The sequence below is a fragment of the Vulpes lagopus genome, chromosome 1 (assembly GCF_018345385.1).
Source record: "Vulpes lagopus strain Blue_001 chromosome 1, ASM1834538v1, whole genome shotgun sequence".
In the NCBI taxonomy this organism is placed as follows: Eukaryota; Metazoa; Chordata; class Mammalia; order Carnivora; family Canidae; genus Vulpes; species Vulpes lagopus.
This window is the reverse complement of record NC_054824.1, coordinates 65,357,880-65,372,168: the sequence shown is the minus strand read 5'-3', so window position 1 is coordinate 65,372,168 and position 14,289 is coordinate 65,357,880. Positions and strand designations below refer to the sequence as shown.

Below are 14,289 nucleotides of genomic sequence, written 5' to 3'. Positions count from 1 at the left end.
CGCTGAGCCGGATTTCAGGTTAGGGTGTGTCCTGGTCTCTGACTAGGGCGGGGCAGCGCCCTAAGTAATAAGCAGGTCAGCGCCAGGCGGGTGCAGCCCAAAACAGAGTCAGTCCTGCTCTGCTTGTCCAGGGGTAGGGGATTTTGTTCAATTTCCTGGGTCCCACATCAAAAAGAAGGATTCTTCTGTCCATGACTCCTACCTGAAAGGTTGAGGATAGGTGAGGGCAGCTGACTAAAGCACAAGGTAATTCCCAGGATTCTAGAATTAGAACAGATGGCAGAGAAAAAGAAAAGGAAGTGGCCGTCCCCAGTATTTTTCTTCTGTATAAATTATAATGCAGCTTTCTGAAGTGAGAATCCTTTGTACCAGCTCACACTGTAAGCCGCAGCCCCAGAGGGGAAGCTCTTGCGTGCCTCTCCCATTCCTTCTCCCAAATCAGCAGAGGCAGGCATGTATCCTGCACTCAGGAATTGGCATTCGGAATGAGGAAATAACACAGAAATGCAGAGATAACAAAGTCTCAAAAAATACTTGGAGAAATTAGGGAGGCATCCCAAATAGCTAAGAGATCTACCCACCACTAAACGGATTCATAGAGGAAGCAGGAGAAAACAGGAAATAAAATCAATAGCCTCAAAGGGATTCAAAAATTTATATAACACGCAACCGGTTGAAGAAAAACAGGCTGTTATGAAAAATAAAGCAATGGGAATAATAATTAATTAATGAATTAAAAACCTCTGTTGACTTAAACAATGATCTAGCCAAGAGAATAAATACACTGCAGAGAGAAATGGGAAGTTTGGCAGAAAAGCCTAAAGGTCATAGGGATAGATAGAAAAGTTCCAACATCCCTATAATGGAAATTCCTAAAGGCGAGGAAAAAAAAAAAAACTAGAAGGAGCACAATAATAAAAGGAAGGAGAACATTTCATGCAGCTGAAGACAATGTTTTCATCCTTAGAGATTAGACAGGAGCAGTGTTCATAATACTGGAGTCTTCTTTGTATCAAGTTTGTAAGGAATACATAAAAATCTCCTTGACCCTTTTCTGCCTCACCCAGCATCCCTGCATGTCTCTCATTGCAAGAGGAAGGAAAGTGATCTGACCTGGAAAGGGCATCTCTCATTCTGTCTTCCCAACTGAATCAAAATTTATCACCCTGTGACATCCCTGCATGTAATGACGTGCCTGTACTTTGATTTTGGCAGTGCGCTATTTTCATTGTTTCCAGGATGATGTGCAAATAATTAAACCTCTCTCTGTCACTAGAATTAGATATATCTTTACAAACAGCCAGATTTGAAACTTTCTCTAAATTATATTTCAATATATAATTGTTTGCACTTTAGAGAAGTGATTTTTCTGCTTGGTAGGGGGTATGTTATAAAGTAAAACTTCAAATTAACTTTTTCCTGCCAGGTCTTGCACAATCTGGTTCTTGGGGCTGTTTTGATGAGTTTAACAGAATTGAACTGCCTGTGTTATCAGTGGCAGCCCAACAAATTTATATTGTTCTGACAGCAAGAAAAGAGAGAAAAAAACAGTTCATTTTTTCTGATGGTGATTGTGTTGATTTGAATCCAGAATTTGGAATCTTCCTAACAATGGTGAGAACATGGTCTTTAAATGCAATGTGTTTAGTCTAATTACTATAGATTTAAATAAAAGAAAGCATATGTTTGTTAGTAAATGATTGACTATTCAGAGGTCATGAGTGATTCTTATCATATGATTTTTTTGAGTAGCAAAAGTAGCCTGGAGAGAAGATAAAATGGTAATATGTTAATGGTAATACTAGCTGCAGTTTAGTGATCACTTGTTATGTGTCAGGTGCTCAACTAAATGTTTTCTGTATTTTATCCCATAGACTAGCTACAGTAACAATCCCCAAATCTCAGTGGCTTAAAACCTCAAAGATTTATCTTTCCCACATGCCACATGTTTTTATATGTTCTTTATATAGTTAAATCCTTATGTTGCAAGATAACGCAAAATAATCTGAATTTTAAGTGTCTCAGTGGACAAAGATAAATTATAGAAAGCAAAATCGGGAAATTTTCTGATAAGCTTTATTGTAAGCAAATATATTTGCAGAGCAGTTGAGGGTAAACAATAATCCAGAAGTGATCAGTTATAACTCAGGAAATGGGATGAATGAATTTATTGTATGATACTATGGTGTAGAACAATTTAAAAGAAGAGTAACATTCTTCTTGGATTAAAGGGGTACCTGGGAGGCTCAGTGGTTGAGCATCTCGTGATCCCAGGGTCCTGGGATTGAGTCCCACATCAGGCTCCCTGCGGGGATATGTGTGTATGATTTTGTTAGTATAATGAACATGGAAATATGTAGGAGGAAGTGATACAACCTTAAAAATATGAATGGTCGAATACATATTTTTGAGAAAGGAGGGAGTTTTATGAATCTAATGTTTTGTAATACCAGCTTAGAATATGAACTAGGAATTTGAATGTATTCGTATTCATGAAATGAAAATTATATCAATAATTCAAAACAGGGATCCCTGGGTGGCGCAGCGGTTTGGCGCCTGCCTTTGGCCCAGGGCGCGATCCTGGAGACCCGGGATCGAATCCCACGTCGGGCTCCCGTTGTATGGAGCCTGCTTCTCCCTCTGCCTATGTCTCTGCCTCTCTCTCTCTCTCTCTGTGTGACTATCATAAATAAATAAAAAAAAAATTTTAAAAAAAAAGTTAAAAAAAAATAATAATTCAAAACAATTTTAATTTTTAGAACCCTGGATATGCTGGGCGCCAGGAACTACCAGAAAACTTAAAAATTCAGTTTAGAACTGTTGCTATGATGGTTCCTGATAGACAGGTAGGCACCAAGATTTAAAAACATAATATAATTTATGTTCCTTACTTGTTTTTCACTAATGTTGTTGAAAAAAATCTCACAATCTTAATTTTCAGATCATTATGCGAGTCAAACTTGCAAGCTGTGGTTTTCTTGAAAATGTTATCTTGGCCCAAAAGTTTTATGTTCTTTACAAACTCTGTGAAGAGCAACTTACCAAACAGGTAACTGTAAATCTGTTTTTCCCTAGCTGTAGAACTTGATTTTTTACTTTGCGATTTTACCTTGATAAATACTAATCAGTGAGTTTTAAAAATCTTGGCTCTTTTCTAAGATATATTTATAATTCATTTATTTGTGTATTTTTAAAACCTTTTTTAGTTTGAAATCATTATGGAGTTTCAATGAAGTTGCAAAGAAGTGTAAAGGAGGTCCTGTGTACCCTACTTCCTGCAATGTTGACATTAAAAAAAAAGATTTTATTTATTTATTTGAATGAGAGAGAGAGAGAATAAGGGGCAGAGGTGAGGTGGAGGGCAGAGGGAGAGGAAGAAGCAGAATCCTTGCCAAGCAGGGAGCCCCACTGGGGGCTCGGTCCCAGGACCCTGGGATCACAAGTGGAGCTGAAGGCAGATGCTGAATGGACTGAGCCACCTAGGCACCTCAGTGTTGGCATTATGTAACTATAGTACAATAACAAACAATAAAACCAGAAGACCGACAGTACAATCCACAGAGTTTATTAAGAGTTCACCAGCTATTACACGCACTGTGTGTGTGTGTGTGTGTGTGTGTGTAGTACTATGCAGTTATGTCACATGGGTCCATAACATGGAGATTCATGTAATCTCTACCACAATCAACATACAGGATTGTTCTGTCACTGTAGGGTTTTCCTCATGCTACCTTTTCATAACCACACCCACCCCTCTTCCAAGTCCCTAACCTCTTGCAACAAAAATAATTTGTTATTCCAAGAATGTTACAGAAATGGAATCACAGAATGTGTAACCTGTTGGTAACACATTTAAATCTGTTTGCTGTATGGACTGTATCAGATTGTAATATTCTCAAAGTATATTTAAATTGTGAACTTCCCATGGGGTGCCTGGGTGGCTCAGTTGGTTAGGTGTCTGCCTTCGGATCAGGTCATGATCTCAGGGTCTTGGGATCAAGCCCTACGTTGGGCTCCCTGCTCAGTGGGGAGTCTGCTTCTCCCTCTCCCCTTACCCTTGCTTGTGCTCTCTCTCTCTCCCAAATAAGTAAATAAATAAAATCTTAAAATTTCCCAATAGAATGATCATTTCGTAATCAAAGGAAAGGTGAGAGACTGAAGCTAATGGAACTTTGCAGCTCAGCCCCTCCAAACAGCAGTGTGTACCTAATAGAATATCTCCGTGTGTATGCATGGTGAGTCTACATTTAGAACTGTTCACTGAAACACTCTTTTTTACCCCCCCCATCTCAGGTTCATTACGACTTTGGGTTGAGAAATATTCTATCTGTATTGAGGACACTTGGATCTCAAAAAAGAGCCAGACCAGAAGATAGTGAACTGAGCACTGTCATGAGAGGACTGAGAGACATGAACCTTTCCAAGCTGGTATCTCCCTTCTCTGAATTCACTTCTTCCAGATTCCTACCTGACTGTTTCCCTCCTTAGCTGATACATGGGGGTTGGCTCAGGTTGAGCTCTGAGCATTAATGATTACAGGGACATTGTGCCTATGAAGCTACTACCCCTGTGCCTCCACAAGGCAAAAAGCCCATGGCCTTGTATGTGCAACATGGGCTGGAAATGCATCCTCTTATCAGCTATGAGCCATAAAATAGGCTTCATTGGTGGGCTCTGGCCCCCAAATTTCAGTCCAGCCCTCTACCATTACTCATAATGTAACACAAACTCTAGAACATGGATATCTTGGCTTCTTGGATTTACTGAGAACCATGAGAGCTTTCACTTTCTCAGAATCTAAGTACATTTTAGCTATGTCTCTTCCAAAGCATCAGCACCACATTTTCCAAAAGTGCATTGAAAGTTCTTTGTGAAGATGATCATAGCTATCTTGCTGCTTTCAGCCAGCTTCTTTGAACCAACTGGCAGACAGGTACACGTGGTATTTATCCAAGGGCATCTATGTTGAGGAGGGAGGAGCAAGGGGGTGGAGGAGTAGGGTCCTCAACTCACCTGGCCTCACAAACTTACTTAGATAACTTTCAAAATATCCTGAGCACCTACAAATTCGACCCAAGATTTAAAGAGAAAACAGCTGGAATGCTACAGAGAGAAAAGTTTTGGCTTCTAACAAGAAAGGAAGGAGGAAAAGAAATAAATAAAATATAAAGTGGGGGAGGGGAACCGCGAGTAGCCGGGCTAAAGTGAAGCGCTGAAAGACTACAGGGCAGGAAAGCCCAGCCCTGGAGAAACGGTAACTCTAAAAATCCATGCCGGAGTTTTCCCTGATGGAAAAGTGCTCAGCAAGGAAATCGGGCAGAATCACAGGAGGAGCAACGAAGCCTCAAGATTCCCGGAGTCACTATGAGACGGGGGGCACCTGGGGGAAACTTCCTGCAAACCATGGTCTGATATCAGTAAAGGGCTGGCGTGCCACAGCCCTCCGGGCCATTTGGGAAAAGCCAATCAGTTGGGCGGGCTGGCTCCAGACGGCGGTGTCTGTATCCCATTCCCTTTGGGAGGGGAGGTCCCTGGGAGCGCGGGTCCAGCAGCAGGAGCCCAGGATCCTTGGGCGCCCAAGTGGACAAAGCCAGTTATCCTCCCTTCCCCCCAGGACAGGTGGAAGTGGGGAGGGCACAGGACAGTGAGGAATCTCCTGCCGCTGGGGGCCCCCAAGCTGTGCAGATCAGTGCACCTGCGCTGCCCCTGGGAGCATCTAGGCCAGTGTGGACTGGGAGACTACGATTAGTTACGGGGAGCTGACTCCAGGGCTGCCGCCATTGATGTTTTTCCTCTTTGTTTCACCATGTGCCTGGGAGAGGTGGGGCCTCTAAGGAACAAAGGCCTCACAGGATAAACAGCTTATACTGAGCCAGCACCTGACAAGGGGTAGAGCATCTCCCCCCAGGCACACACACCTGAGAATCAGCGCAGCAGCCCCTCCCTCAGAAGACCGGCTGGAAGAACAGGGGAAGAGTGAATTTACTGATGAAGCAGGGCTGGAAAGCTCCAGGACTGAGGGAAAATAGTACACAGAACTAGATGGTCCTCTTTTTTTTTCTTTCTTTTTCCATTACGACTCATTTTTATATCAGACTAAAAATTTCCAACATTTTTCTCTTTTCCCACCCTAACTACAATAATTTACCAGCTCTTCATTTTTAAGTTTTTTCCTTTTTGCCTTTCATATTTCTACAATTACATGTCTTAGATATATTTTTCACTTCTGGATTCTCTTCAACGTATCAATTTAATATTGGTAGATATATGAGATAAGGGTTTTTGTTTTTTGTTTTTTTATGCCTTGTTTTATTTTACAATGGTGGAAGTTAGCACCTTCTAAAACACAACCAACATACACCCAGAACCAAGTGGAACACTGTGTTGGTTCATCCTGTGAGATTATATTCTCTCTTCCTTGCCATTCTGACCCCCTCTTTTATCTTGTTTATGTTTTTGTGGTCAATGTTGGGGATTTTTATAAGTATTGCCAGTTTATATTAATTTGGGATTGAGCATCTTCTAACATACAGAACAAAATATATTGAGAAACAAGAGGATCATCTTCTAGGACTCCTCAGGTAGACTACATTCTCTTTCCACTACCACTTCTTCACCACCATCGTCCCCTGTTTTTTTTTTTCTCTTTTTCCTCATTTCTTTACTTTTTTTTTCTTTTTTCTTTTTTCTTCTTTGTTTTTGCTTTTTTGCTTTTTATTTTTACTTCTTTATTTTAAAATTTGTTTTTCACTTTAGTGGTCCTTTTGTTTTATTTTGTTCTGTTCTTTTTCTTTTATTTTCTGGTCTCTGACCTCTTCAAAATCATCTAGGGTGTATTTAACTTAGGTTGTGGTTGATATTTTTGACTCAGCCTGTCCTACAGCCACTCTGCAATGGAAAAAATGACTAGAAGGAAGACTTCACCACTAAAGAAAGACCCTGAAATAGTACTCCCTACCACAGAGTTACAAATTTGGATTTAAATACGATGTCAGAAAGTCAATTCAGAAGTACAATTATAAAGCTACGGTGGCTCTGGAAAAAAGGGTAAAGGACTCTAGAGACTTCATTACTTCAGAATTGAGATCTAATCAGGCCAAAATTAAAAATAGATTAAATGAGATGCAGTTCAAACTGGATACCTAACTAGTAGGGCTAATGAGGTGGAAGAGAGAGTGAGTGACATAGGAGACAAGTTGATGGTAAGGAAGGAAGCTGAGGGAAAAAAAGAGAAAAACAAGAGCCTACAAGGAAAGGCTTAGGGAAATAAATGATAGCCTGAGAAGAAAGAATATACATCTAATTGGGATTCCAGAAGAGATGAGAGAGAGAGAGAGAGAGAGGACCACAAATAATATTTGAACAAATCATAGCTGAGAACTTCCCTAATCTGGGGAAAGAAACAGGCATTCAGATCCAAGAGATAGAGAGGACCCCCCCCCCCCACAAATCAATATAAAAACGTTCAACACCTCAACATTTAATAGTGAAACTTGCAAATTTCAAAGATAAAGAGAAAATTGTTTTAAAAAAGATTTTATTTATTCCTGAGAGGCACACAGAGAGAGGTAGACACACAGGCATAGGGAGAAGCAGGCTCCTTGTGGGGAGCCCAATAGGGGACTCTATACCAGGACCCCCGGATCATGACCTGATCCAAAGGCAGACACTCAACCACTGAGCCACCCAGGTGCCCTAAAAAGAAAATTCGTAAAGTGGCATGAGACAAAAGATTCTTCCCTTATATCCGGAGAAATATCAGATTAACAGCAGACCTATCCACAGACACCTGGCAGGCCAGAAAGGCCTGGCAGGATATACTAAGGGTACTAAATGAGAACATGTAGCCAAGAATACTTCATCCAGCAAGGCTGTCATTCAGAATAGAAGGAGAGATAAAGAGCTTCCCAGATAGGAAGAAACTGAAAGAATATGTGACCACCAAACCAGCTCTTTAAGAAATATTAAGGGGGACCCTGTAAAAGGAAGAGGGAGCCCAAAGAAACGATCCACAAAAATAGAGACTGAATAGGTAATATGATGACACTAAATTCCTATCTTTCGATAGTTACTGTGAATGTGAATGGGCTAAATGATCCCATCAAAAGACGTAGGGTATTGGGCTGTATAAAAAAACAAGACTCATCTATATGCTGTCTACAAGAGACTCATTTTAGACCTAAGGACACTTTTAGCCTGAGAATGAAGGGGTGTAGAACCATTTAACATTCAAATGGTCCTCAAAAGAAAGCTGGGGTAGCCATCCTCATATCAGATAAAGTTTATACCAAAGACTATAGTAAGAGATGAAGAGGGACACTATATCATACTTAAAGGGTCTATCCAACAGGAAGACCTGACAATCATGAATATTTATCCCTCTAATGTGGGAGCTGCTAAATATATCCATCAATTAATAACCAAAGTAAAGAGATACTTAGATAATAAAACTAATAGTAGGAGACTTCAACACAGCATTCTCAGTAAATGACAGATATTCTAAGCAGAACACCACCAAAGAAACAAGGGCCTTGAATGATACACTGGACCAAGTAGACTTCACAGATATATACAGAACTTTCCATCTGAACACAATTGAATGCACATTCTTCTCAACTGCACATGGGACTTTCTCTAGAATAGACCACATACTGGGTCACAAATCAGGTCTCAACTGATACCAAAAGATAGAGATTGTCCCTTGTATATTTTCAGACCACAATATTTTGAAACTAGACTCAATCACAAGAAGAAATTTGGAAGAAACTCGAACACATGGAGGTTAAAGAACATCCTACTAAAAGATGAATGGGTCAACCAGGAAATTAGAGAAGAATTAAAAAGATTCATGGAAAGTAATGAAAATGAAAATACAGCCATTCAAAATCTTTGGGATATAGCAAAAGCAGTCCTAAGAGGGAAATATATTGCAATACAAGACTCCTTCAAAAAAAAAAAAAAGGAAAAAATCAAATACACAAGCTAACCTTGCACCTAAAGGAGTTGGAGAAAGAACAGAGAAAAGACTCAAATTAATAAAATCATGAATGAAAGAGGAGAGATCACAACCAATACCAAGGATGTACAAACGATTTTAAAAATGTATTATGAGTAGCTATATGCCAACAAATTAGGTGATCTAGAAGAAATGAATGCTTGTATGGAAAACCACAAGTTACCAAAACTGGAACAGGAAAAAATAGAAAACCTGAACAGGCCAATAATCAGTGAGGAAATTGAAGCAGCCATCAAAAACCTCCCAAGACACAAAAGTCCCAGGGGAATTCTATCAAACATTTAAAGAAGAAATAATACTTATTCTACTAAAGCTGTTCTGAAAGATAGAAAGGGACGGAATACTTCCAAACTCATTTTGTGAGGCCAGGATCACCTTAATCCCCAAACCAAAGACCTCCCCAAAAAGGAGATTTATAGACCAATATTCCTGATGCAGACAGATGCAAAAATTCTCAACGAGATACTAGCCAATAGGATCCAACAATACATTAAGAAGATTATTCACCATGACCAAGTGGGATTTATGGGTGGCTCAACACTCATAAAGCAATCAACGTGATAGATCGCATCAACAAGAGAAAAAACAAGAACCATATGATCCTCTCAATAGATGCAGAGAAAGCATTTGGCAAAGTACAGCATCCATTCCTGATTAAAATGCTTCAAAGTGTAAGGATAAAGGGAACATTCCTCAATATCTTAAAAGCCATTTATGAAAAACTCACAGTGAATATCATTCTCAATGGGGGAAAACTGAAAGCCTTTCCCCTAAAATCAGGAACATGACAGGGATTTCCACTCTCACCACTGCTATTCAACATAATACTAGAACTCCTAGCCTCAGCAATAAGAAAACAGAAAGAAATAAAAGGCATTCAAATTGGCAAAGAAGAAGTCAAACTCTCCCTCTTCACAGATGACATGACACTGTACATAGAAAACCCAAAAGACTCCACCCCAAAATTGCTAGAACTCATACAGCAATTCAGCAGTGTGGCAGGATACAAAATCAATGCCCAGAAATCAGTGGCATTTCTACACACTAACAATGATACTGAAGAAAGAGAAATTAAGGAGTCAATCCCATTTACAATTGCACCCAAAAGCATAAGATACCTAGGAATAAACCTAACCAAAGAGGTAAAGGATCTATACCCTAAAAACTACAGAATACTTCTGAAGGAAATTGAGGAAGACACAAAGAGATGGAAAAAACATTCCATGTTCATGGATTGGAAGAATTAATATTGTGAAAATGTCAATGTTACCCAGGGCAATTTACACATTTTATGCAATCCCTATCAAAATACCATGGACATTCTTCAGAGAGTTGGAACAAATCTTCAGATTTGTGTGGAATCAGAAAAGACCCCGAATAGCCAGAGGAATATTTTTCAGAAAACCAGATCCGGGGGCATCACAATGCCAGATTTCAGGTTGTACTACAAAGCTGTGATCATCAAGACAGTGTGGTATTGGCACAAAGACAGACACATAGATCAATGGAACAGAATAGAGAACCCAGAGATGGGCTCTCAACTCTATGGTCAACTAATATTCGACAAAGCAGAAAAGACTATCTACTGGAAAAAGGACACACTTGACGGGATGAGCACTGGGTGTTTTTCTGTATGTTGGTAAATTGAACACCAATAAAAATTAATTAAAAAAAAAAAAGGACAGTCTCTTCAATAAATGGTGCTGGGAAAATTGGACAGCCACGTGCAGAAGAATGAAACTAGACCATTCTCTTGCACCATACACAAAGATAAATCAAAATGGACGAAAGATCTAAATGTGAGAGAAGCACCAAAATTTTAGAGAACACACAGGCAACACCCTCTTTGAACTTGGCCACAGCAACTTCTTGCAAGATACATCTATGAAGGCAAGAGAAGCAAAAGCAAAAATGAACTATTGAGACTTCATCAGGATAAAAAGCTTCTGCACAGCAAAAGAAACAGTCAACAAAACTAAACTAAAAGACAACCTACAGAATGGGAGAAGATACTTGCAAATGACATATCAGATAAAGGGCTAGTATCCGAGATCTATAAAGAACGTATTAAACTCAACAGCCAAGAAACAAACAATCCAATCATGAAATGGGCAAAAGACATGAACAGAAATTTCACCAAAGAAGACCTATACATGGCCAACAAGCACATGAGAAAATGCTCTGCCTCATTTGCCATCAGGGAAATACAAATCAAAACCACGATGAGATACCACCTCACCACAGTGAGAATGGGGAAAATTAACAAGACAGGAAACCACAAATGTTGGAGAGGATGTGGAGAAAGGCAAACCCTCCTGCACTGTCGGTGGGAATGTGAACTGGTGCAGCCACTCTGGAAAACTGTGTGGAGGTTCCTCAAAGAGTTAAAAATAGACCTGCCCTACGACCCAGCAATTGCACTGCTGGGGATTAACCCCAAAGATACAGATGCAGTGAAATACTGGGACACCTGCACCCCAATGTTCATAGCAGCAATGTCCACAATAGCCAAACTGTGGACGGAGCCACAATGTCCTTCAACAGATAAATGGATAAAGAAGATGTTGTCTATATATACAATGGAACATTAGTCAGCCATCAGAAAGGACAAATATCTGCCATTTGCTTCAACGTGGATAGAACTGGAGGGTGTTATGCTGAGTGAAGTAAGTTAATCAGAGAAGGACAATCGTTATATGGTTTCACTCATATGGAGAATATAAGAAATAGTGACAGGAATTAAAAGGGAAAGGAGGGGAACTGAGTGGGAAAAACTATTGAGGGAGACAAAGCATGAGAGACTCCTAACTCAGAAATGAAGAAAGGGTTGGGGAAGGGAAAGTGGGCAGGGGGTTGGGGTAACTGGGTGATGGGCATGGAGGGCACTTGATGGGATAAGCACTGGGTTTTATACTTTATGTTGGCAAATCGAACTTCAATAAAAACAAATTTTAAAAATTTAAAAAATTTAAAAAATTGGGGGGATGCCTGGGTGGCTCAGTGGCTGAATGTCTGCCTTGGGCCCAGGGAGTGATCCTGGGGTCCCGGGATCGGGTCCCACATCGGGTTCCCTGCATGGAACTTGCTTCTCCCTCTGCCTCTCTCCCTGCCTCTTTCTCTCTCTCTGTGTCTCTACTGAGTAAATAAATAAAATCTTTTTTTTTTAAAGATAAAATAAAAAATTTTGGAACATTAAAAGAAAAGGGATCTATGTGTTACATATTGTGCCTATGCCCTGGGAGCACAAGAGAAAGAGGAAGAAATGGTTCTTAGGAAGCTCCCAGTCTAGTTACAGAAACTAACAACTAACATCCAGTGGCTCCCTACCATTACAGAGTTTTTTTCGGTGATAATTGTCTTGGTTGTGTCTCAGCAACTCTGTAGGGTATGAATGGCTAGTGTGCTCATTGCCATTTGCCTTTTGAGGAAACCAAGTCTAGAAGACTCACCCACAATCACAGTCAGTTGAGAAGCTGGAACAAAAAAACCACAAGACTTTCTGACGCCAAATCCTCTGCCCCTTTCAGAGGATAAAGTCTTCTTGAAACTGCTAGGCAGGAATTCCAGAAGGCAACAGAGGAGTCCCAGAGAATTAGGAGATATCAAAGGGGCCAGCAGTTGGGAACACGGCGATATTGATATTAATGAGGATTAATTAGAGTTAGTTTTCTCAAACCTACAGCTTGTAAGGAAGGCAGAGCACTGCTCTGATGGTTTTCCAGCCACTGTTGGATGAGCCAGGCAGGTAGGGTTATGGCTATTTTTTCTTTCTTTCTTTCTTTCTTTCTTTCTTTCTTTCTTTCTTTCTTTCTTTCTTTCTTCAGATTTTTATTTATTTATTCATGAGAGACAGAGAGAGAGAGAGAGAGAGGCAGAGACACAGGCAGAGGGAGAAGCAGGCTCCATGCAGGGAGCCCAATGTGGGACTCGATCCCGGGACTCCAGGATCATGCCCTGGGCCAAAGGCAGGCGCTCAACCGCTGAGCCACCCAGGGATCCCCTATTTTCCTAATCTAAATGGAATATTAATACTCTATTTTCATGGGGCTGGGACTATTACTTGCATGTTTTTAAAGTTAACCCACACACCTGTTTGTGAGACGCATGGAATTCCTATGATAAAGTAATGAGATCAAACCTTGAGCAGTAGACTGTAGAAGATGTTGAATGCCAAAGAGCTCTGGGTACAATGCTATAGGTAATATGGATTCAGAGGTAGTGTTTAGCAATTGGTTCTAGAGGATACAAGTCATGGTAAGAGAGTGGTATATAATTTTCTGGGCATCTAGTGATATAATAAGTGCTATGACCTTCCTCACCGGCCCATAATTATTTGTTGGCTGAAGAAGTATATTTATTCTCTGCCATCTTAGGTTGATGAAGATGAACCCCTGTTCCTCAGCTTAATCAATGACCTGTTTCCAGGATTACAACTGGATAGTAGTACCTATGTGGAACTGCAAGCTGCAGTAGCCAACCAGGTTCAGATAGAAGGTTTGATTAACCACCCGCCCTGGAATCTCAAACTTGTGCAGGTAAAGACATTTTAATCTATTACCAGTATCATAACAAGTGTGTGTTGTCAAAAGATCACCATTTGAAGAGAAGAATGCAGGATATTAGTTTTACTTAATGTAAAGGTTGAAAGTAAATGAAAAACATCCTTGCAAGCAGAGTCCTCAGGAGGATGTGTTGATCCTAGAGAGAGAGAGAGAGAGTGCGGATTGACCCTGCCTTGCAGTAAACAAGCAGTGATTTACTGAGATTACCTATTTCTGGGGAGCAGGTTGGGCAGTAGCCAGAATCTCAAGAACAGTTGGGAGGAGAGTAGGGTTTTTTTTTTTTAGATTTTATTTATTTATTTGTGAGAGACACACAGAGAGAGGCAGAGAGGGAACCAGGCTCCTCACAGGGAGCCCAATGCGGGACTCGATCCCAGGACCCTGGGATCACGACCTGAGCCAAAGGCAGGCGCTCAACCACTGAGCCACCTAGGTGCCTCAAGTAGGTTATAAAAAGCTGGGGAGATGGAATGACCCTGCTAGCTTCTTGTGTCTGTCTGGCAGTATCACTCATAGCTGGGGACCTTCATGGGCATGGGGTCTGAGGAATCCGGGAATGCTGCTTTACTTCTGCTTTGGGTATGGACAAGTTCACACCTGCACTAAAATTTTAATCCTTTGCCTGTGTCTCTTGGTGTCTTTTTGTCCATCACATTTCATCCTTGTGACACCCAACAGTTGACTCAGCAGAGTCAGGAAGGACTGGTGGAG

General features: G+C 40.6%; 1 protein-coding gene across 1 annotated transcript in view; it reads left to right on the top strand.

Moving 5' to 3' along the window:
• The window catches only part of DNAH8 (dynein axonemal heavy chain 8), a 340,697-nt gene that overhangs the window by 142,994 nt on the left and 183,414 nt on the right, over positions 1-14,289 (top strand). The window contains exons 39-43 of the mRNA XM_041748133.1: positions 1,427-1,614; positions 2,760-2,846; positions 2,942-3,049; positions 4,294-4,428; positions 13,390-13,551. Coding sequence (XP_041604067.1) covers positions 1,427-1,614; positions 2,760-2,846; positions 2,942-3,049; positions 4,294-4,428; positions 13,390-13,551 — 680 coding nt within the window. The remainder of the gene's footprint in view (positions 1-1,426; positions 1,615-2,759; positions 2,847-2,941; positions 3,050-4,293; positions 4,429-13,389; positions 13,552-14,289) is intronic.